The 24568-nt window shown below is 44.4% G+C and overlaps 1 protein-coding gene across 3 annotated transcripts in view; it reads right to left on the reverse strand.

The window, feature by feature from the left end:
- PRKAG2 (protein kinase AMP-activated non-catalytic subunit gamma 2) overlaps window positions 1-24568 on the reverse strand; it is a 357046-nt gene that overhangs the window by 148512 nt on the left and 183966 nt on the right. The window contains exon 1 of one of the 3 annotated variants that reach the window (XM_073581559.1): window positions 24397-24539. The exons of 1 other annotated variant lie outside the window; for it this stretch is intronic. In XM_073581559.1, the coding sequence (XP_073437660.1) occupies window positions 24397-24520 (124 nt within the window). In that variant the 5' untranslated portion in view covers window positions 24521-24539. Of the gene's footprint in view, window positions 1-3577; window positions 3696-24396; window positions 24540-24568 lie in introns of those variants that run through there. One more of the 3 variants, XM_073581561.1, reaches the window with a different exon arrangement.

Genomic DNA, 24568 nt, shown 5'->3' on the forward strand with positions numbered 1-24568 from the left:
GTGCACGATCAGCGATACCCGGCAGGGGGCCGGTCGCTGATCCCCGTCACACACAGCGATCTTGCTGGTGAGATGGCTGTGGCGTCACAAAATCAGCGATCTCGCTAGCGAGATTGCTGTGTGTGACGGGGCCTTTAGTGTGCTACTGTATATGGACTTATGCCCCAGTCTTATCAATAATCTCTTGGAGTGACCAATCTTTGGGATTGCTTTAATGTTGTATGTCTCGCGGCAACACTGGACTGGTTATCAGATAAGCAATGTTTCTGGGGGTATTTATCGCGTTTTTTTATCAGAGTATAACTGTGAATGGGCAGTCTTTTTGAGCCATTGGAGTATATTCAGAGAATAATATCATAAAGACTCTCTTCATTTCTTCCTCATTAAATATTGCTTTCCCACCTTTATTGGTAGGGTGCAATAGGAGAGTGAGGGATAGCTTACGTTGAGTGGGGGTGCCAAAATCGTTCTTTTAGGGTGCCAACCTCCACAGTCAGGCAGGAATCATTATAGGCTATTGTAGGGTACTTGCTAGGGTAGTTTTTATCCTGGTATATCTGGGTATATACCTTTTTTCACTGGGTTGGTGTTTTTTAAGGTATTTTGAAAATAACGAATCTAGCTTTTATAAGGGAATATATGTGCACATAAGCTCTATGTCAGACCTGGGCAAAGTGCGGCCCTCTGGCCGTCTCAGTCCGGCTCGAGACATCCGTGGGGCTGGAAACCAGAGGTCCGTGGGCCGCACCGTGCCCGTCCGCTCGCTGTCTCCACCTGCACTGAATGCATTGGGGGAGGAGGGGCCTCAGGCCAATTCCTTCACCAATCATGACTAGTGATGAGCGAGTATACTCATTGCTCGGGTTTTTCCGAGCATGCTCGGGTGTCCTCCGAGTATTTTGGCGTGCTCGGAGATTTAGTTTTCATCGTCTCATATGCATGATTTGCGACTGCTGGACAGGCTGAATACATGTGAGGAATGCCTGTTTGTTAGGGAATTCCCACATGTATTCAGCCTGTCTACAAGTCGCAAATCATGCAGATAAGACGACGAAAACTAAATCTCCGAGCACGCCAAAATACTCGGAGGACACCCAAGCATGCTCGGAAAAACCCGAGCAGCGAGTATACTCACTCATCACTAATCATGACGTAATTTCATCATGTCAGCTGTGTACTGCAGAGAGTCAGCGCACTGGAGATAGGAAGAGAAGCAGAGCAACGAAGAACGTATGTAGTGTTCTTTTTTTTCGTATGTATAGGATGTTTGGATGGGCATGGGGAAGCTATGGGGGCGTCATGCAGCACACGGGGAGGCTATGGGGGCGACAAGCGGCACATGGGGAGGTTGTGGGGATGTTGTGCAGCACATGACGAGGCTGTGGGGGTGACATGCAGCACATGGGGAGGCTGTGTGGCCCCCATGCCACATATGGAGAAGGCTGTGTGGGGCTCATGCAGAATATGGGGAGACTGTGTGGGGCTCATGTTATATACGGGGAGGCTGTGTGGGGCTCATACAGTATATGGAGTGTCTGTATGCGGCTCATGCAGTATATGGGGAGGCTGTGTGGGGCTCATACAGTATATGGGGAGTCTGTATGCGGCTCATGCAGTATATGGGGAGGCTGTGTGGGGCTCATGCAGTATATGGGGAGGCTGTGTGGTGCTCATACAGTATACGGGGAGGCTGTGTGGGGCTCATACAGTATATGGGGAGTCTGTGTGGGGCTCATGCTATATACGGGGAGACTGTGTGGGGCTCATGCAGTATATGTGAAGGCTGTGTGGGGCTCATGCAGTATATGTGGAGGCTGTGTTGGGCTCATGCAGTATATGGGGAGGCTGTGTTGGGCTCATGCAGTATATGGGGCGGCTGTGTTGGGCTCATGCAGTATATGGGGAGGTTGTGTGGGGCTCATGCAGTATATGGGGAGGTTGTGTGCGGCTCATGCAGTATATGTGGAGGCTGTGTTGGGCTCATGCAGTATATGGGGCGGCTGTGTTGGGCTCATGCAGTATATGGGGCGGCTGTGTTGGGCTCATGCAGTATATGGGGAGGCTGTGTGGGGCTCATGCAGTATATGGGGAGGTTGTGTGGGGCTCATGCAGTATATGGGGATGTTGTGTGGTGTTCATGCAGTTTATGTACTTAGTTCTGCTCAATATTAAGTGATACAATGAATATTAATATAATTATCAATAATATAATAATGATAATATATTTATATTAATATCGAGCAGAATTAATTTCAGCCTATTGGTTCAGCCCTCCACAACAGTCACGGTCTGTCATGTGGCCCCTCAGGAAAATTAATTGCCCACCCCTGCTCTATGTAGAAACAGGTCAAATTTTCCTGTATAACTCATCCCCTTCTCCAACTCCTGTCCTGACCCAACTGTTCCTCTCTTCCCTCTGACAGGGACTTTGCAATGATGTAGAATTGTAGTTCTAATGATGACTCCCGCAGGGAAAAGAGACTTCCTGTTTCTAGATAGAGCTTAGAATCAGAGTTGGAAAATCTGCATAAAAGTGATCATAAGGTCAACATACTCACATGCCTAATAATTCTACACTCTGTGTATATATCTACACAACGAAATTAAACAGCATCAGTCCAATAGCTGGGGTGCAGGCCTACAAGTGGAAAAGGGCCTGTGTGCAAGAACAATATATGGGCTCATTGCAATATCTATAATAATAATCTTTATTTTTATATAGCGCTAACATATTCCACAGCGCTTTACAGTTTGCACACATTATCATCACTGTCCCCGATGGGGCTCACAATCTAAATTCCCTATCAGTATGTCTTTGGAATGTGGGAGGAAACCCACACAAACACGGGGAGAACATACAAACTCCTTGCAGATGTTGTCCTTGGTGGGATTCGAACTCCAGCGCTGCAAGGCTTCAGTGCTAACCACTGAGCCACTGTGCTGCCCGTATCTCATCATAATGCACAATTCCATCTTTTCTAGAGTTGGCAGTGGGCCCCCTTACCTCTGTACTAATGTTATATCTGCCCATACTGTAGCCTGAGTGTGCGCTCAAAAAATTATTTAGCCAAAAAAGGCCTTTTATTTACCATGTTACTTAGGTTGAAATGTTTCTTTAAATTGGGTGAATAAGTCAAGTATTCCTCATGATTTTTTTTTTTGAGTGCTGCCTCTTCAAGTATCTATCTATCTACCTACCTATCTATCTCACACTTGTCGATGACACAACTTCCCACAATAATGCAAATAATATACGGTATATAAAACATGGAAACTGAATAAAATTACTTTTAACATGACTCCATTAACTCTACAGTCAGCAATCTTTCTCTTTTTTTTTTTTTTTGCTAAAATTCTCGCATATTGATTATATAATGCATGTTATTATATTTACCCAATTGTTTTAAGTGATGTATCATTAATATACGTATAAGATCACTTTGTATAGAAAGTACATTTACTTGCAGTGGCCAATGTGAGTAAATATAAGGAAGCCTGAGGGTATAGGGCATATTAGGGAAATCAAGGCAACTTTGTATATGCAAAACCCTAACACAACAAGGTGTGCACTTCATACCTAGGAGTCCATGAGGTTCTGATTGACGTCTCTCCGTGCCCCGTCCCTGATCCTTTCTTTTCTTGCTACCTCTAAGACTGCCAAATCGCTTCATCAGGGGGGCAGTAAGTAATTCCTCTTCAGCAGATCATATCCACAACAAATGAAAAAAAAAAAATTATTTTTGTCAAATATGTAAAAAAAAATAAAGTCTAAAAATAATAACACCCCATAGAGAAAAAAAATCTAAGACTGAAGATTGTGTAGAAATCCACTTGTTGATCGCTGGACGCCTTGGAGCCTAGGAAGTATGGAGCAGATTCTCCCAGGCAGCCTGCATTACAAGCTCTGCTATAGATCTGCGACTCACACACTGAATTCTTCTCCTTAAGTGGTGAAAGAGGCTGCGGATTCCGCACGAGATCTTCCTGCGTGGGGAAGGTCAGCGGTGACCGATAAGGCTCCTTTTATAAAATTCCACATCAGGAAAAAAAAGTCAGGCAGGGGATTGTCATGTGCGGTTGCGAATAATGTCTCTTTAAAAAGACTGTAAAAGGAATCCACCCTTGTCCAGACAATTCTTGGCACCAATTGGCCGGAGCACATTCTCATTATAATGTGACATCACGCAGCTATTTTGACTCGTGCGCTGTGCCCATTGCTGAAGCAGGAAAGCATATGCTGGCTACGGGTTCATGTCAAGTGCTCTCCGGTCACCAGCAGATCCACATGTCACAGCAGCATGATCATTCAAAATAGAAAACGCTCTCTCACCCGAAAGCAAAAGACCTGGGGCTTAACAAGAATGCCACTTGATCAGCGAGATATTCGCACGATTATTAACCCCCGGAGCACTGGGTGCGCGCTATAGTTCCATTTTTTTCCTTCCTCTTTTTTTTTTTTTGGCAGGTTCTTGTGTGCTCAAGGTGCGATTCATTCATTTAGGAGGGTAAACAGTAACATTGCGGACGCGAAGAATTGTGATTTCAGCACACGATGTCACTTGACCTTGAAACAGCCACTTGTCGTAATCACTCTGCTAACTGATAGGTCAAGTATGGCAAAGGATATCCCAGGACACTTTTATATCTCTTACATTCATCTCCCAAGACTCTGTTCACGTGTCCAGTTGTCATCTCTTTGTAACAGATCCAATATTAAAAAGAAATTGGATCTGTTACAAGCGGATACAAAATGGAGACCATCTGCTTTCCATACACTTCAATATATACATAACGGATCCATTTGCTGTTTTTTATTTTTTTCCTTTTCTTGGCCAGACAAAAAAGTTGCGCAGGCCTGATCCAGCTTAAGAAACAGTGGCTGGAAAGGAAGCTGTTTTATAACACTTCTGTTCCTGTACAAATGAATTTGATTCTGCACTGGGATGTTTTAATCCTAAAACGGATACAAAAGGAGAGATAACTGCTGCACATGTGAACAGAGCCTAGACTAGAAGGTAAACTCATCTGAACTGCAATAAGGCCGGGTTCAGCATATGTAAAATCATCCTGAAGAAACAGCTGATTTATATATTTGTAATCAATATATCTGTTTTTGCATCCATATGAAAACTGTTTTTTTGTACATCAACAGTTAAAAAAAGGTTAAATAGCCCAAAACAGGTTCATATGTTAATATGCTGAGCTATTGCCCCTTTCTTCCCTGTGCTTATGCTGATAGTTCCTATTGCCTTTATTATTTCCGTTCTGGGTTTTCTTCTCTTCAGGTGTTTCCCATTGTCCTGGTTTGGTTGCCCTATCACATTCTGGGTTGGGCTATATATATATTCTCCCTTCACCACACTACCTTGCTGGCTATATGGATTAGTGCTAAGGAGTTCCAGCTATTCAGAGAAGGGATTCTCCCTGCTAGGCAAACACCGTTTGTATTTCTGCTGTGTGTTTGTTTGTCTACCTTTCCTTTTTTCCTCAGTTAGATTGATGGGTGATTATTTTTGTTTCATTTATTATTGTTTTATTTATTATTAATATTCTCCTTAGCTCTCCTTATTTCCCCTTCATGCACATGCTTTAAGTCTCCTCACACTGAGTCCTCGTTTCCCTCTGTACACTTTCTGTCTCCTGGTTAGCTGTGCACAGTGGCCTCCCGTCTGGTTCCTCAGGAGTTACGACAAACCCCTCGGGAGCCAAGAATGGTGGTGTTTTTAGTTGTGCGGCTAGTAATTGTCTAGTCTGTACAGGTACCAGTAGTGTGTGGGTTTAGCTTTTCTGTGTTGTAGGCTTAATTATTTCCAATATCAGCGTATAAGTGAGTTGCATGCATTACGGTGCTCAGTCATGTATCATGTTTTGGTTGTGTATGCCCAATTGAGGCGGCAGGAAGACGTAGACAACTACATCTTCCTGCCTTCCTCCAATAGGCCTATACGGCTGATAATAATGCATGACACTGCACACTGTGACTCAGTCTGCATAATTGTAGTCAATGGCTGCGTTGGCACATACATCCGAATCCCGTTTCATGGGCATATGGATATAAGCCCCATTAGAGCCACTGAATGTAGTGGCAAATGCTATGTGAGCCCAGCCTTAGAGGGTTTTTTCCCAAAATCCTTAGTTATCATCTGTCCATAGGTATAGGGATAACTTGCTGATCACTGTCAACAGTGTTTTCCAATTTATGGCAGTCCCATTGACAATGAGTTGAATAGAGGCAGAGCATGCGCAACTCCATTCAAGATATATCCCGTTCTTGTGGTTCCAGACTCCCGTTCTCAGGATCACTGGAGGTCTCGGTGTTTGGACCCCAAGCAATCAGCAAGATATTCCTTATCCTACTGACTGCTAGGCCCCAAACCTGTATCCTCCTCCTATATAAAGTGCGTCTAACGTATTGTAAAGTGTGCATAATGTTTGATCCTTTACAGATTTTGGCACCAAATTGACACTTCTGCATACAGATACGATCCTGAGATATTTAATCTCAGAAATTGATCACCTTACACCTTTTGTTATCCCCCAATGAGTTACTAGGGATCGTTTTTTTAGCAAAAATTGTACTACACACAGTGAAAACTACACATGCTCAGACACTGAGACACATGCTTATTTTTAGGGGTACATGACTCCTTCAGTGATGCAGAAATGTTGCACACCCCGATTACTCCTGATGTGATTCAGGCCAAACAACAGGTCAATGTCGCGATTACATTTCAGTATTGCAAAGGTCACTTAATGCAGCTTTATTTCATTGTGAACCAGAGCTGCCGGGCACTGAGCCCGAATGCAATTTATCTAATCCAGACGCATCCCTTCATTTCTGTATATAATGTAGCTTCAGCTTCTAATATCTAATGGATCAGGGGTGGACACACCACCTATGTAGCTGGTTCAGCTGCAAACAAGCCCAGAGGGGGAAGAGGCCCATCCCTGCTGTGCATCAATGCCAGGCATTCAGAGGCCGGACAGATGGGCAAAAGGATTGGTGTAAAATTACCCCTTCAGGTGCAATACGACTGGGCTTGGCAACACAGTGGGGTGTGGCTAAACCAGGAAATGGGTGTGGCTTAGTTTGGGAGCACGATCGGTTAAAAATTTCCCTGTGTGTTACTTGCCGAAGAAGACTGGTGGGTATAAAAATATGAGTGATGAGTGTAAGGTAATTGGGATGCTTGTGATGAGTGATGTGTGTAGTATTCACATGTCTGTATGAATGATTAAAATATGCACTTTGAATAGTGTGTGCGCCAGGTGTCTAGTGTGTGTCATCTGGTGTCTATATGGCATGTGTCTAGTGTGTGACTAGTGTCTATGTGTCATGTCTAGTGTGTGATTAGTATTTATATAGCAATGTGTGTCTAGTGTGTGACTAGTGTCTATGTGTCTAGTGTCTATGTGTCTAGTATGTGACATGTGTCTAGGTGGCGTGAGTCTAGTGTCTGTCGCATGTGTCTAGTGTGTGACTAGTGTCTATGAGGCATGTGTCTAGTGTGTGACTAATGTCTATGTGGCGTGTGTCTAGTTTATATGTGTCTAGTGTGTGACTAGTGTCTATGTGGCATGTGTCTAGTGTGTGACTAGTGTCTATGTGGCGTGTGTCTAGTGTGTGACTAGTGTCTATGAAGCGCCCGACAGGGCAGTGGGGTACTCGGTAAAGGGCCGCTTCTTAAATGGGCAGTGTCACGGCATCGGTGACCCGGTCCGTGGCCCTGGGCGTCCAATAAAAGGAGTACATTTACAAGGGATGAAAATAAAGAGTTTGTAATAGAGTTTATAAGGTGTTTGTGATGCCACCTGTGGTATCTGATCAGAGGTGACCAGCGCTGCAATACAGATCCACTGGGACTGATGGTGGGATGCAGCAGAGATGGAATAGCTCTCCACAGGCAGAGCTTAGTCCCAGGGCAGTTGTAACAGAAGAGATGTTATGTTTGATGTTAGCAGATGTAGCAGTGCTGAGTGGGTGTTGAGGAAAGAATTCAGAGGACACAACTGAATGCAGTTCCAAAGCTTTACTCACAGTTCTTGTGTGCAGATGCCCGCTTGGTGCTGCGTCCTTCAGGTGAGGGGCCCAGCCAACTTCCAGGCAGATGGAGAACACTTTTCCAGCACTCCCTTCAGTATATGCCTTTCCTGGCCATCTCACTGTGCTGATTTTTACTCCTCTTCCTTCCCAGCACCTCACAGTCAGTGTCTCAGGCCAGCAGCCGCGGGTCCTGTCGGGTAACGTCCTTTCTGCGTTCCCTTGCTTTTTTCTGGCTGCCTTTTTGGAGAATAAAACTGTGGTTGGTGGCTGTGGCCCCTAAAGTTGCCACAGCTGTCGGCTTTCTAGCTGAGTCCTGTTGTCCACTCTACTAGGCTAGGGGCCGAGACCCTTCTGCGACCTGATCCCTGCACCTGACAGCCATCAGCGTGGAACGAGCCCCACGGGAGGCCTACACTCTGCCCGTGCCTCTGGGATCCCTTCCCTCTACAGGGAGCTTCCTTCCAAAGATACTCCGTCCAGCAGCTCCTCCCAACCAGGAGCTGCTCAGACTACGTCCTTCCACTTCTTCCCCTAGGGGAGAATTGATCCTCACTTCCTTTTAGTTCTCCTGCTATCAACCCTTAAGCTCCACCCACCTCCCAACACCCTTTCCTATCCAGCAGGGATGAGATCATCCTCCCTTAGGGTCCATCCATGGTGCCCTGCTGCTATAAGTGAATGCTGGATGCAGGTGTAAGAGTGCGGTCAGGTGCCTCCACCTTACCTGGGTAGTGGGATACTACACCTCTGGATGAGGTGCAGTACCTCTGTGGTGACTGAACCCTCAGGGGCGCCACACATATGTGTCTTTTGTCTAGTGTGTGACTAGTGTTTATGTGGCCTGTGTCTAGTGTTTGACTAGTCCAAAAAGACAAGAGAGAAAGACTAGGCTAATAATGGTAAGCACATCCATATGTAAAAAATGCAAAAACCTTTATTTCACAATGGACACGAATAAGATTAAAAACATTTAAAATACATTCATGAACCAATAACCCAACACCACCAAAACGCCCCACGGACACTATATCCCACCCATAATGGGCAATAAAGAAACCCCTGTCCAGCAATACAAACAAAGCATAATGCAACAATAAATTGCCAGAATATGATTATACAATATAAACAAAATAATCATGCAAGCATAATGAAATTTATGTATATTAAATATCAAGAGAGAAATTCTCCTATCTAGCCTCAAATGTGCACATGGCTTCAAGGAAATCACCAATGCAGGAAAGGACCTGTATGAAAATGCATAATAGCTGAGAGGCACAGAATGTGCAGTCAAACCATGATCTCCAGGGGAATAGCCAGACCTGGACAGGGGCAGCAAAGTCCCAGTGGGGATAAGGAGGAAGGTGGGAAAGGCCCACTAGTGTTTGACTAGTGTCTATGTGGCGTGTGTGACTAGTGTGTGTCTTGTGTCTAGTGTGTGACTAGTGTCTATGTGTCTTGTGTCTAGTGTGTGACTAGTGTCTATGTGTCTTGTGTCTAGTGTGTGACTAGTGTCTATGTGTGTTATGTCTAGTGTGTGACTAGTGTCTGTGTCTGGTGTCAAGTGTGTGACTGGTGTCTATGTGTCTGGTGTCTAGTGTGTGACTGGTGTCTATGTGTCATGTGTCTAGTGTCTATGTGTGTTATGTCTAGTGTGTGACTGGTGTCTATGTGTCTGGTGTCTAGTGTGTGACTGGTGTCTATGTGTCATGTGTCTAGTGTCTATGTGTGTTATGTCTAGTGTGTGACTGGTGTCTAGTGTGTGACTGGTGTCTATGTGTCATGTGTCTAGTGTCTATGTGTGTTATGTCTAGTGTGTGACTGGTGTCTATGTGTCTTGTGTCTAGTGTGTGACTAGTGTCTATGTGTCTGGTGTCTAGTGTGTGACTAGTGTCTGTGTCTGGTGTCTAGTGTGTGACTAGTGTCTATGTGTGTTATGTCTAGTGTGTGACTGGTGTCTATGAGGCGTGTTTGTTTAGTGTGTGACTGGTGTCTATATATTATCCAGAATAAGATCATGCCCACATGGATGGGAAAACCCACAAGTAAAAAGCATTTTCTTTTATTGAATACAAAAAATACAAAATATACACACTACAATAGGACAAAACACAGAATAAAAACATTTAAAACCACCACAGGTACACAAGACTAGTCATGCCATCATATAGAAGCAGTGACAACCCACAAAAACAGTCCTCTCAGAGCATAACAATATATATAATATGGCTCACAAAGTCAGTATAAATGAATATTATAGGTTACCACAATATGTATACACATAGTCAAACTGTTGTGCTGAACACCATGCTCATTCACAGTGCCATATAGACAAAAAAAACAGTGTCTATATGGCCAGTGTCCAGTGTGTGACCAGTGTCTAGATGGCGTGTGTCTAGTGTGTGACTAGTTTCTATGTAGCGTGTCTAGTGTGTGACCAGTGTCTATGTAGCGTGTCTAACGTGTGACTAGTGTCTATATGGCGTGAGTCTGGGATGTTTCTTTCTGTATCTTTGCTGTCTCTTTGAGAGGGGACTCACGCATTTATGGCACAGGGGCCCCGCACTGTCAGTGTCTGTCCCTGTAATGGACTGGAGGAGTCGTGCTGGACTAGCTTCCCTTTTCCTTCAGGCCTTTCCTTTAAAAGAGAATTTCCCTAATTTCTAATAAAATTTCCATTTTTACATGCCTTACGATCCCTTTTGCAGAGAAAAGGGAAACGGCCATCGCCCTGCCTTCTTGAATGTATCGGTACATGACCCGTTATTATACAGTACAGAAGTGACAGAGAATTATAAATGTCAATTAAATATGACAGTCAGTAAATTATGCATGGTGTATCTCCAACTGCTGACCGATCGCTTCAGCAATGGAAAACGATCCAGCAATGTATTCGCTGTATGCTTTTACTGCCATTAGACTACCCACTGAGACGTTAAAGCCCCCATGGGTTAGACATGAGATGTAATAAATGATGTGCGCGGTATAATACGAGCCCTGGAAGCCATGCGTCACCAGCTGGAATCTTCAGTCAGATGAGACATCGCCTTCAGTCGGTGCTTAACGTTACCTGTGTAATCCGACCTGATCAATCAGTGACTGCGGTATAAATAGAAGGGGATTCATGTTCTTTCCAGGGTCCCACTGAACCAGTTGGCTTTGTCACTTGCTTTCAGAAGTATAATCATCTAATGAAATAATAACAGACTAGTGTCTGACAGGTCGGCATCATAATGACAATATAATGCAAAGGAAGAAAAGTCTATCAGTACGTACTGAGATACTGATCGTATTCTCAGTCTAAGGCTGGTTTCACATTAGCGTTTTTTTTGCGCAGCGCATCGTGCGAGTCCATGCGACATGCGCACCTATGTTTAACATGGGGGGCGCATTGTCTTGCGTTTGCACGCGTTCGTGTGCGTTTTCCTGCGCATGCATTTTTTTAAGGTGTGCGCCTAGGCACGCCAGACGCAACCTGTTGCATTTTTGGGTCCGTCCAACGGCGTAAAAAAACGCATGCGCACACTTGCACACGGAATGCGACAAATAATGCATTACAGTCTATGGGAACGCAGGAGTGCGCATGGATATGCGCACGCCTGCGTTAAAAAATGCATGCATTTTAAGCGTTAACATGGCTAGAAACTGGTTAAAACGCATGCGCCTAAAAAACGCAAACGCATGCAAAACACATGATGCCTTTTTTGCATGCATTTCTATTGCGTACGAAACGCTGCGCTAAAAACGCTAATGTGAAAGTAGCCTAAGTGCGATCTGACAAAATATCACACCAGAGCCAGTTAGTCTATGGGGCCGTGCACAGGCCTGACTTTTTTTTCTGGGACAGAGTGTGTCTGATGAAAAAAAATTGCAGCATTCCCAATTTGCATTTGATATTTGGATCGCACTTGGCTTTGCAAGTCAGTGAGTGTGGTAAACATTGAGCTGCACTTGGATGACATCTGAGTCCAATTTCCATGGCATCACAGAATGGGTAAGATGGAGAAATGTTTTGACACTTTTGTTGTATAAGTCACTACACAAGGAGTGACTGGGAAGGAAGTACCATCTGTTCCCACATGATTGACAGTGGGAGGCAATATGATCTATGCCTACAGCATATGATGTACAAGAAGAAATAAGGGGCTAGTACCGTAGTATCAGCGCACATATAATTTACAAGAAGAAACAAAGAGACAGTAGAATGTGTGTTTACATTACTTACATGGAGGCAAAACTATCTTTACATTGATCATTTATGCAAAGAAAAAGGATAGTGCTACCCATGCTGAGACTAACAGGTGAGAATCTTATAGGCTGTAATATCTAGAGAGAAATGAAGATATAGCACAATCTGTGCTTACATTATTTCCAGGGAGAAATTTGCTATCCACTTACAATAATATCCTAAATATTTTGTTACTTTTGCTCCATAACTCACTACACAGGGAGAGACAGGGAGGAAGAACTATCTGTGCCTATATTATTTACAGAGAGATAGGGAGACAATATGGTCTATGCCTACAAGACACCATTTTCGCGTTGTGACGGACTTCAGTAAGAAAGAGAGGCCTCAATCTGTCCCTGGAGCTGAGACCCAAACTATCCCCATCTTGGGGGTACTCTTAAAGGTAGAGAGGCATGAGTCTCCGACCTTACTATGCTCCTGTAAAAACCCTAATCTGTCCCCTTCCCCACACAAAGACAAAAGAGGAATAAAAAAAACCTCTATCATACAAAAGCACCAACCAACAATAGGGAGGAGGATAGGGACAGGGAGGAATAAACTGAATGGGAAAAGGAGATAAACAAACACGCACAACAGTAAACTACAGAATGTCACGATTTGACTGGCAAGGGACCAGGGGGCACCATTCCTGGCCCTAACACTAGGGGGCGCCTTAGCCCTCCCTGTTCCCCGGGATCAGGGCCGCCATCAGGGCATTACTGCCCTGACAGGCGTATGAGGCCCGGTGGGCAGAGGGGGTCCGCATCGGGCCCCGTCTCATCTACTCACCGGGCCCCTTACCGGCAGGCTAAACCGGGCTCTTAGCGATGCTGCGGTGCGGCAGTTGAATGCTATTGACATGCGGGCCCGCACGTCAATAGTTAACAGCCGCCAGCCAATCGGAGGCTGGCAGCTGACGTCAGCCGCAGCGCACACGTCGCTGGCGTCTGACGTCACTGTCAGTTGCCGGCGAGTGCGCACTTCAGTTGCATGGTGGGAGCTTCGCCGCTGGAGCGCGGCCAGGTAAGAAGAACTTGTTTTTTTTAGTTTTTTTAATTTTTATTGAAAGCGGCAATCCGGGGGGCTGAGGCAGAATGCTGGACATGGCAGAATGGAAGACATGATGGGGGCAGAATGCAGACACGAGGGCAGAATGCAGACATGGGGGCAGATTGCAAGACATGATAGGGGGCAGAATGCAGACATGGGGCCAGATTGCAAGACATGGGGGCAGAATGCAAGACATGGGGGCAGAATGCAGACATGGGGGCAGAATGCAAGACATGATGGGGCAGAATACAGACATGGGGCAGAATGCAGACGTGGGGGCAGAATGCAGACATGGGGGCAGAATGCAGACATGGGGGCAGAATGCAAGACATGGGGGCAGAATGCAAGACATGGGGGCAGAATGCAAGACATGATGGGGCAGAATACAGACGTGGGGGCAGAATGCAGATGTGGGGGCAGATTGCAAGACATGGGGGCAGAATGCAGACATGGGGGCAGATTGCAAGACATGATAGGGGGAAGAATGCAGACATGGGGGCAGATTGCAAGTCATGGGGCAGAATGCAAGACATGGGGGCAGAATGCAGACGTGGGGGCAGAAAGCAGACGTGGGGGCAGAATGCAGACATGGCAGAATGCAGACATGGGGGCAGAATACAGACATGGGGGCAGATTGCAAGACATGATGGGGGAAAAATGCAGACATTGAGGTAGAATGCAGACATGGGGGCAGAATGCAGACATGGGGGCAGAATGCAGACATGGGGGCAGAATGAAGACATAATGGGGCAGAATGCAAGACATAATGGGGCAGAATGCAAGACATGATAGGGGCAGAATGCAAGACATGATAGGGGCAGAATGCGAGACACGGGGGCAGAATGCGGGACACGGGGGCAGAATGCGACAGTGAGACACAGGAGGGGGCAGAATGGACACAGGTCAGAATGTGACAGTGAGACACAGGAGGGGGCAGAATGTGAGGCACGGGGGCAGAATATGACAGTAAGAAGATCCGGCACTGGAGACTTGATAAAATCCACGATGAGTTTTATTCACATAATCTCTGAGGAAGAACCTGGTGTAAGGTTCGAAACGCGTCAGGCGTGGGGGTCTGTTTTCCCCTTTATGGTTTTATCTTGAAATTATGTGAATAAAACTCATCGTGGATTTTATCAAGTCTCCAGTGCCGGATCTTCCTTCTCCTTTCATGTTTGCAACACATGGTGGTCAGCCATTTGAACCCTAGGCACGACCGGCTTACAGGACTATTTTGGTGAGCACAAATTTCCCTTTCCCCTTCCTAATTTTCTATGACAGTAAGACACAGGAGGGGGCAGAATGTGACAGTAAGACACAGGAGGGGGCAGAATGTGACAGTGAGACACAGAAGGGGGCAGAATGTGAGACACAGGAGGGAACAGGATGGGAGACACATGGTGCAGGATCATGGGGCAGGATGGATACGATGGAGACAGATGAGCTCATATGAGGCACAATGGGATGGGAAAACATATGGCTGAAGCCAGGAATGAGACACACGGGAGCCAGGATGGGGGATATTATTACCATAGGGGCTAATTAAGTGATATTATTACTGCAGTGATGTTATTTTATTTTTTGAGTATACTGTTTTAAATGGGGGAAGGTCCTGTTACTGTGTAGAGTGATACTATGTCGTCTTTTCTTCTTCATGTGATGTAATGTAGAAGTTGGGAAAAAAATAAGTAATGTGTTCTGCAAGCGGAGCTCTAGATAACTGTGTTATTTCCTGCAGAGATGAGCCCTGGCTGGAAGAAGTGATGGCGATCTGTGCTGGATGAAAGATGAAAAGCAAGGATGAAGGACTTCACCTAGAGACATCACTGGTGAGTTAGTGTGTTACACTGACACTATACACTGTATACTATATACAGAGATCCTGTGTATAATGTCATTGATCACTAAATTATCTGTACACAGACACTGCATACTAAGTACAGATCTCCTGGGTATAAGGGCACTTATGGTGATAATATCGTTTTTTTTACTGATCAGTATTGTAGTATTCAGTCACTATGTGGTGGTAATATGTGGTCTGGACATGGTGTTGCTGTATTTGTCCCTTGTATGTGCTATTATTTGGTCACTTTGTGGTGGTAATATGTGGTCTGGTCATGGTGCGGTGGTATTTGTTCCTTGTATGTGATATTATTCGGTTACTGTGATAGTAATATGTGGTCTGGTCATGGTGTAGCGGTATTTGTTCCTTGTATGTGATATTATTGGTCATTTTAAAAATTGAAAAATAAATAAAAATATACCTAAATTGTATTGCATATTTTAAAAAATATTTAATAGGTTAGAGTAGAGCTCGGTCAAAAGTGTCTACAGTGTTGTGATGGCGGCTTAAAAAATCTTTTGACCAAAACAATAGCTGCTGGCTATATGTGTGATCTGGTGATGGGAACTGTTAATGTGTGACTGGTGAGAAGTGGAGTTTTTCTAAGAGAGGGCGGTGGGACTGTGGACTGTTTGAGGGGTGGAGGCGGGGCTGGGGTGGAGCCTGGGCAGACTCTAAAGGGGGCCCCAAAATTCCTAGTGGCAGCCCTGCCCTGGATACATCAGATGGCGAAGATGCCGGGGTCTCCGCCCTTGCCTTATCGCCTACAACAGCCCTACATCTGTCCCCTTCCCCCATCCAGGGAAGAGAGGCGCTACACCAACCGGATAGACAGGGGGACAAAAACCAAGGGTAAAAAGAAAACTCCACTCACACAAAATATACACTCATATATAACAGAGGTATTCACCAGGGTGTGTAGGGAGGGGGAAGAAAGTAAACGGGAATGGATAAGGAATTTCCAAGCGTACAAACCAAGCAACAGTCGCTAATAAACTCTTCCAGCTCTCCAACCACCAGCTTCTCCGACTCCAGCTCTATGTAGCTAATGCTACCTCAGACAAGGACTTGGTAATCGAGTCAAGCTTTTATAGGGGAGAGGAGTGGCTAACCGAGCACAGCTGACTGCAGGAATTTCCAGCATGGCCGATTAACTCCTGTTCTCCTGAAAGAAACCATCACCTTTAATACACTGGAGAAGTGCTTCTTCTCAGAGGCGGAGTATGAGAAACCAGACGCTGCGGTCTTCTGCCTCCGCTCTGTAACCCCGTGACACAGAACACCACAACTCCAAACTTCAACTACTTCGGGTTAGCACCCAGCACAGTGTCTCCTAAGAGCAAGGAAGCAGAGCTTTCACTGGCAGGACAGAGAGGGTCTGGCTAAGTTTTATAGGAAGAGTTAACAATCAGATCAGAAGCAGCTGAAATGGAGCTGCATGTTTCCAACCAGCATAGAAAAGGTTGTTAACCTTTTCAGCACCAAAGGAAACCAAATTCATTTGATATGGGATCCAAACACACGGGCTTAATGGAAGATCTGTGATTCACAATACGCAGTGATCTTCTACCCACAGTTCTTCCAAATTGGCGTTTCACACTAGTGACAACCATTTATAGAAAGAAATAGAGAAACTTTGTTATTTACATAGAGAAGTATTGAGGCAGTACTGATACATACGTAATGTACAGGGTGAAATAAGGGGACATTAGAATATTTGATTAAACTAGTTATAAAGAGGCAAAACCATCTTTACCTTGATCATTTATGGAAATAAAAAAGTGCAGAGAGAAAAAGGGAGCAGTAGTATCTGGGCTCACAACATCTACAAACAGAAACATGGAGGCAGCACTATCTGTGCCAATAGAATTTACAGCAAAATAGAGGACATTGCTATTTGAAAGACATAAGAATGCAAAAATTATCTGCGGCTTCAGTATCTATAAAAAGAGATAGGGAGACAGTGCTACTAGTGCTTACATTATTTTCCAGAACATTACTGTATGGGTAAAATAATGTCTTTCTCTACCTTCTCCTTCTCCAAATAGGTGACCACCACATTATAATAAACGAAGCACAGGCATGGTGACCAGTTTACCGAGACATAGCTTATGCAACAGCTAAACGATTACTGGGTTTAGAATAAATATAATATTTACATTTTTGTTTATGGAACGTTGATTTCTTAAACTTATTAATAAGATGACATAGTTTGAAAAAAAAATTCAAATAACAGTTAATAAAATTGACTAAAACCATATTACAACTTCACAGCTTTTTTATATAGTATATTTTTTGTTTCTTTACTACAGCAATATAACATACCGTAACTCTCTCATATGAGGATATATAAGCTAATAAATGTATGAGCGATTCTTCATGGAGTGCGATCACTTATGAAAGCCTAATCACTGACATACTAATATGAGGATACATTTAGTCCTCCATTCTCATTAGAAGCGCATCACCTACAGAGCGCGTTGCATCGATGTATACCCATAATGACAGGAAGGAGAAAATACTTTAACCAAAACCAAGGATTAAAAATTGATGGTCTGTTGAATTAGATCCTGAGCACGTCTGGGAACCGACTCACTTTATGGTCTCAGAGTAGAATGCGCTTTAATGATTTTACACTTAACTCGCTAGCCTGTACCTGTATAAGAAATAAGTGTTCTCAGCCTCCCACCATCTCAATGAACTTTTACTAATAGCTCGCTGTGTTCTTCAACTGATCATGTTTTGGTGCAATTGTTTAAAGAAACATTAACAGAAGCAATTAAAATCAGTGATTCGGAAACATTGTCTCTTCACATTGGCTCCCTTGTACCCGACAATTAAACTGGATCGTATAGTGGCATTCCTTGAAATAAAGAAAGATGCAATCCAATGTAAATGTTTAAATGAATTTTACATAAAAGTCTAATAAGTAGGAGTACCACAGTACCACCATGTGTAAGGAGAACCAAAAATCCCTAATCTTTCTCTCCAAGGAGAGGTTAGGCTGAATGAAGAGTTAATTATGGTTAAACATATACTCTGATCTTCTGTTAGGCGTCAGGTTCCGGGCGCTGCACAGCGGGAATCCTGAGCCTGAGCCATGCGGTCTCCCATTCCCTTCCAGCCACAGTGGAGCCTGCTCAGCAGACGCCACGATCCCGGCGTTCTGCCCACACCAGCATCATGGGTTCTGTTGCTCCTGCTGCCACCTCTGGTCCAGTTATGGCAATGCAGCCTGTCCAGCAGCAAAAGACTCCAGAGTCTAAGTTCTCCCTTCGCTCCACTGAGCATGCTCAGGAGACGATCTCCCATTGGGGATCGGGAGTCACATACTCAGGTCCTTCTCCAGTTCCGATTGGTCCATCTGGAGAATCAGGAAGGTCCCGGAAGGGCACGGTTATAAAAGGCGCGCATGGCCGCCCCGCCATGCACTATGATAAAACTCTGAGGCTAATGCATTTAGTGTATGTGTGATGATGGATGAATGAGCCTGGTGACTGACGCATTATAATTCCCCCCTCCTTGGATATTACGTATGTGTTAGGGTGAGGGATTAGTCAGTACGTTAGCTCTACACTGCATAGCGCTGCAGTGTCGCTCCACATCCACTGCTAGCGCCTAGGGCGTCGGCCAGTATAGGCCTCCTTGGCCACTGATATCGCAGCGTCCGCTAGTTATGCCGTGCGCTTTAGTAGCGCTTTCCAGTCCGGTTATTAGGCTGGTTAGTGGCGTCCGTCAGGGCGGATAGTGCACACATTGCAGCAGTGGTTCACACCCCGTGACCTGTGACGTTAACAGGTTGCGGTTGTTCACCGGCAGGCACGTGTTACGTAAAGTAACGGCGCACGTGTCTGTTAGCCCAGGCTCAGTGGTTACACACCAGTGTTCGGCTTTACTCTTACACGCCTTTCCCTCATTGATTAGCAGCAGTTGGTCACCTCTGCACGGTGGGCCCTGGGCTGCGAACACACCTTATATATTATTTCATCTTTATTATTTGGTGCGTTCTGCCAGCCCCTTAACATCTTCCTATTCAAATCTAAAGGAGTTATGGAGAGTCTGCATGATTGCATGAGGATTGTAGGATCTCACTATACAGGACAGGACTTGTTTGTAGCCTGGAAATGTTGAAAAACAACGATTTGCCTACAAATTGTATATACAATATAGTAGAATATTTAGAATACTAAGCATTTGCAAAATATTTGTTAGAGATAACAGCTGGGAGGACTAGAAGGTTGCACATATATTTCCACACAGTGGAGAAGTGAGAAAGTATCCACAGACTTAGGGAGGGTGGAGAAAACATGCTACGGATAATGGGTACATAAAAAGTAAATAGGTTCAGGATAGAAGCTGTGCTGATAGGTGAGCTAATAAAGAAAGCAGCATCATTGATACGCACAGACTTCACATTCAGCCTATATTACTAGGTGGGACAAAAATGGATCAGATTGGAAACTGCGCATCAGGGGACTGAAAGAATTTATGAAAGAATGAAATTTAGTGACAGAAATGTAGTGCAATTCTAATAACTAATGGTAACCGCTAACTTACAATATGTAAACATGTTTTCTCTAACTCAAAGACATTCAAAGAAGTTCCCTTTTTATCATCAATATTGTAATATTATCATATGTAATGCAATATTTGTAGGTCATGGAGTTACAGAGGTCATCTGAGCTGTTCAAAAATTCCAGTGTAACAAAAAAATAACATTTGGATTTTGCCTTATCAGTCTTTGGTTTCTAGGATTTACACATAAATTATTCTCTGGCCATGTTATTTGTACTGGTGAAGCCAGCATTGTTCTTTATTATTTGGATTACAGCGAACTTTGATATTAGCGTACTTCCTCTTCCTGGAGTTCACTGTTGGCAGCTCTCTTTATTTCTTCTTCTTTATTTTTGTTACAGTCTCTACCAATCTATTTAATTATATTGCTATAAATGACAACCTAATATTTGTCCAGCAATTGAGAATACTATTATGAGCTTTGTAAAGTACAGTATAGATAATAATAAATTGAAAGTACTGAGCACACAGTTCACATGGGGAAATGTGTTGTCCAAGGGCTATATGCGGCCCATGGACTGGAACAACCAAAGGGCTGGAAAAAGTGATGTCCCGAACCACAGAACCGACCTCTGCACGACCTCTCAATTTTACCAGTGTCTGCACGTTCGAGTTGTAGAATGTATGGGCTCGTGGTAGGGTAGATGCTAAATTTAAGGGCTCCTGGAAGGGTAGATGCTAAGTGTATGGGTTCCTGGTAGGGTAGATGCTAAATGTATGGGTTCCTGGTAGGGTAGATGCTAAATGTATGGGTTCCTGGTAGGGTAGATGCTAAATGTATGGGTTCCTGGTAGGGTAGATGCTAAATGTATGGGTTCCTGGTAGGGTAGATGCTAAATGTATGGGTTCCTGGTAGGGTAGATGCTAAATGTATGGGTTCCTGGTAGGGTAGATGCTAAATGTATGGGCTCCTGGTAGGGTAGATGCTAAATGTATGGGCTCCTGGTAGGGTAGATGCTAAATGTATGGGTTCCTGGTAGGGTAGATGCTAAATGTATGGGTTCCTGGTAGGGTAGATGCTAAATTTAAGGGCTCCTGGAAGGGTAGATGCTAAATGTATGGGTTTCTGATAGGGTAGATGCTAAATGTATGGGCTCCTGGTAGAGTAGATGCTAGAATGTATGGGCTCCTAGTAGGAGAGATGCTAGAATGTATGGGCTCCTTGTAGGGTAGATACTAAATGTATGGGCTCCTGGTAGGGTAGATGCTAAATGTATGGGCTCCTGGTAGGGTAGATGCTAAATGTATGGGCTCCTGGTAGGGTAGATGCTAAATGTATGGGCTCCTGGTAGGGTAGATGCTAAATGTATGGGTTCCTGGTAGGGTAGATGCTAGAATGTATGGGCTCCTAGTAGGGTAGATATCAATTAAAACGCAGATTTCTCAATAACGGAGGAGTGGACCGGTCATATAAAGATATTGCTGGACTTGTCTTTGAAAGAGCTACAGGTGCATGTAAATAGTTTGGGTGGAGAAATCATGCTGACAGATTCCCTTTAAGCCTTGCTTCACATATTCAAATGAACTGCTTATTCATTATTCTTTGTGATCCTAGTTTAGATGACAGTGCTCACCTGCACACAGCCTTCTATATAGAAATGACTTCCAGCACCACATCCTTATGTGAGCTGCTGCTGTGCAGGTATTAGAGATCAGATTAGCTCAGTATGATATTAGCCTAGCTACAGAACAGAATATAAGAAAATCTAAACAAAAAAAAAATCTATAAAGGACACAATGCAGTTATGTCTAAAATTATAGTCATAAGACACAATCATGCTGAATTGATATATTTTAAAGGGGAATTCCACTAGTCAGGTTATGCTGAATATCTCGGTTCAATATATGTATGCACTGATTTCCCTGGCATTTTGTGATGGTTGGGGCTCATGCATATTAACATCTGCTTAATGTTTAAAAGGTTGTCCACTACTCTAGCATTGATGACCTATCCTCAGAATAGATCATTAATGTCTGATCGGTCGGGGTCTGACACCCGGCACCCCCACGATCACAGGTCAGCTGGCAACGGTGCTGGAAGTACTCACTTTTGGAGCTTGCTGTCATCTGATAGTGGCCGCCACAGGGTACTGCACATCCACCACCTATTGATTTGAATAGGAGGCGGATATGTAGTATCCAGCCTCGGCCATTATCAGAAGACGGACAGCTCCAAAAGTGAGGACTACCAGCTAGCGGCTTGCGCTGCCAACATCAATAGCAGCTGATCGGCAGGGGTGTCGAGTGTCGGACCCTGATCGATCAGATATTGATTGCCTATCTTAAAGGGATCTTGTCACCTATTTTTTTGCCCTATGAGCTGCGGCCATCGCCATCAGGGGCTTATCTACAGTATTCTTTAATGCTGTAGATCAGCCACCGATGTAACCTGAAAGATAAGAAAAACGAGTTAGGCTATGTGCCCACAGTAGTGTTTTAAACCTGACACAAAACCGGACTCCTTCCCAGAAAACGCATGTTTTTTTCCACGCTTTTTTTGCGCATTTTCCGAGCGTTTTTTGCTCAAAAAACGTGCATTTTTTAAGCGTTTTTTCCACACGTCTTCTGGACCATAGGAAGTACCTAAAACGCGGACTAAGCTGCAAATTTATTGAACATGCTGCTGTAGGGAAGGTGACTTGACGGACGGACGGACGGACTTGTCAGAGTGGAGAAGGAAGGTTTGCACAGTTTAGGTAGGTGTCAGTTACTACAGTGGGGAAACCTTCTAGGAAAGTGTAGTGGACGTGCAGTACCTTGGGTTGACCATTAGAGGGCAGGGACGAGTGTGAGCAAAGGACTTGACATCAGCTTAGGAAACCTTTGGTCATGGGGGGCGGAGTTACGGGAACCGGGAAAGGAATAAATTTGAAGGAAGGTTCCAGAAAGTCCAGTCCCCAGGGGGAGCTCAAGTGACAGGAGGACTACGACAGTTTGTGCACTCTGAGGAAAACCAAACCAGGGGGACTGAGAACGTCAGGGGGGTGGTCCTGACAGGAAAGTACCACAGTATAGATGAGGCACCGAGGTAAAGCATACCGTATTGAGAGAGACGACTGTTCAGTAAAAGTAGTGTTGGTTATGGGCCTAAGGCGGCCACAGTGACGGATCTGACAGGAGCGTCAACAGGTGAAGAGGGGACGGTACGTATATGTACGTCCCCGGTGTAAAGTACGGTGTGCGGGAAACGGCCCTGAAAACAGAGGGCCGATAAGTGAAGTGAAGCGAAGTGCGGTATACTTCGGAGGCCGTCAGGCGGACGGCAAGAAAATAAACTTGGACCTGTTGTACCCGACATTTGCCTCATTCGTGTCTCTGTTACATCTCTGTGCGGTAAGAGAGGGACCACCCCCCCAGCTCGGCCCACCGACCCTACATTGCCTTTTTAGCAGCTAAGCGTTTCCTTAGCGGTAAAAAACGCATCCATTGGCACAAAAAGGCCAAAAAGCATTAAAATGAATGGGAAGATTATTTTAAGTGTTTTTGAAGCGGTTTGACCCCTAAAAATGCTTCAAAAACACTACTGTGGGCACACAGCCTTAGACTATACTCACCTGGAGGGGCAGTCTGGTCCGTTGGGTGCTGCGGCCCAGTCCGGCGCCTCCCATCTTCTAGCGATGACGCCCTCGTCCTTACTTCTGCTGCGGCTCCTGCGCAGGCGTACTCTATTTGCCCTGTTGAGGGCAGAGTAAAGTACTGCAGTGCGCGGACGCCGGACCTCTCTGACCTTTCCCTGCGCCTGCGCACTGCAGTACCTGTGACTCCCTGCACTGTAGTTTTTGGTAATTGTGAAACATTAGGAACAAAACCCATGACCTGTTGTAGAGAGCCTTGTGCATGCATCATGTCTTACTCTTTAGGACCTATATTTTTTCTAGGATTTTATTGCAAATCCACGCTAAATAAATACTTGAAATAGTATTTGAATAAGATTCCTGCAGGTTTTACTGGAAGATGTGCAAAATAATGTGAAAAAAAAACAGCATCGTGTGCACTAAAGGGAATTTTCCCCATTTATAATCAGTCAGAAACTTATTCAAAGAGCATTTGACACATTTTTTGTTAATGTGGATTTAGGAGCAGAATATATTTCTGAATCCTCGTCAAAAATCTACGAATGTACGATTAGACTGCAGATTGATAGAGATAAAAGTCCTGTAAGTAGAATTTGTACCTATCAGACATTTATTTTATGTACTTGCAACAAATGTCACTGAAGATAAAACCTTTTAATTTTTAGGATTGGTTCAGTATGACAATGTGGCTCTTGGACGAAAAAAAAGGTTGTGCACCCCCTGTTCTAGATGCTTTCACAGCACCACTGAGCCCATTGGTTGCTGCTATGTTCTATACTTGAATTTCCCTTTTAAATCATGTTACAATAAAGTATTTAAATCATTTAACTAAAGATGGTCCTGGAGTAAACCTTTTTGTATCTAGATAATTCCTATTTCTTAATGGTATAATACCACACTTTAAGCTTCTTTAGTGTTGGAGTACTCATAATTGTATAGTGCGGAAATAAATCTGGAATTGGAAATATCTTAACATGATAAAACAATCTGTAGGTCGGTAAACATAATGATAAATCTGTCACATTTTGTCTATAATGTTGTATATAATCTCCCATATTATACATACACTGTATACAATACATACGTTTCACCGCATTCCCTTCCATGGCTGATCCTAGGCTGTTGCGAGAGATACTTATTGCTGGCTTGAAGCCCAGACTCCAGTCTCGGAGATACTTGTAACATTCCATCATTCCGGCAGGAGACATTCTATACCATGACAGCCTTCATGCAGAACAATGGGATGACCATTTTGG

The sequence above is a fragment of the Dendrobates tinctorius genome, unplaced genomic scaffold (assembly GCF_039654945.1).
Source record: "Dendrobates tinctorius isolate UK_male_01 unplaced genomic scaffold, ASM3965494v1 ptg000070l, whole genome shotgun sequence".
NCBI classification, from domain to species: Eukaryota; Metazoa; Chordata; class Amphibia; order Anura; family Dendrobatidae; genus Dendrobates; species Dendrobates tinctorius.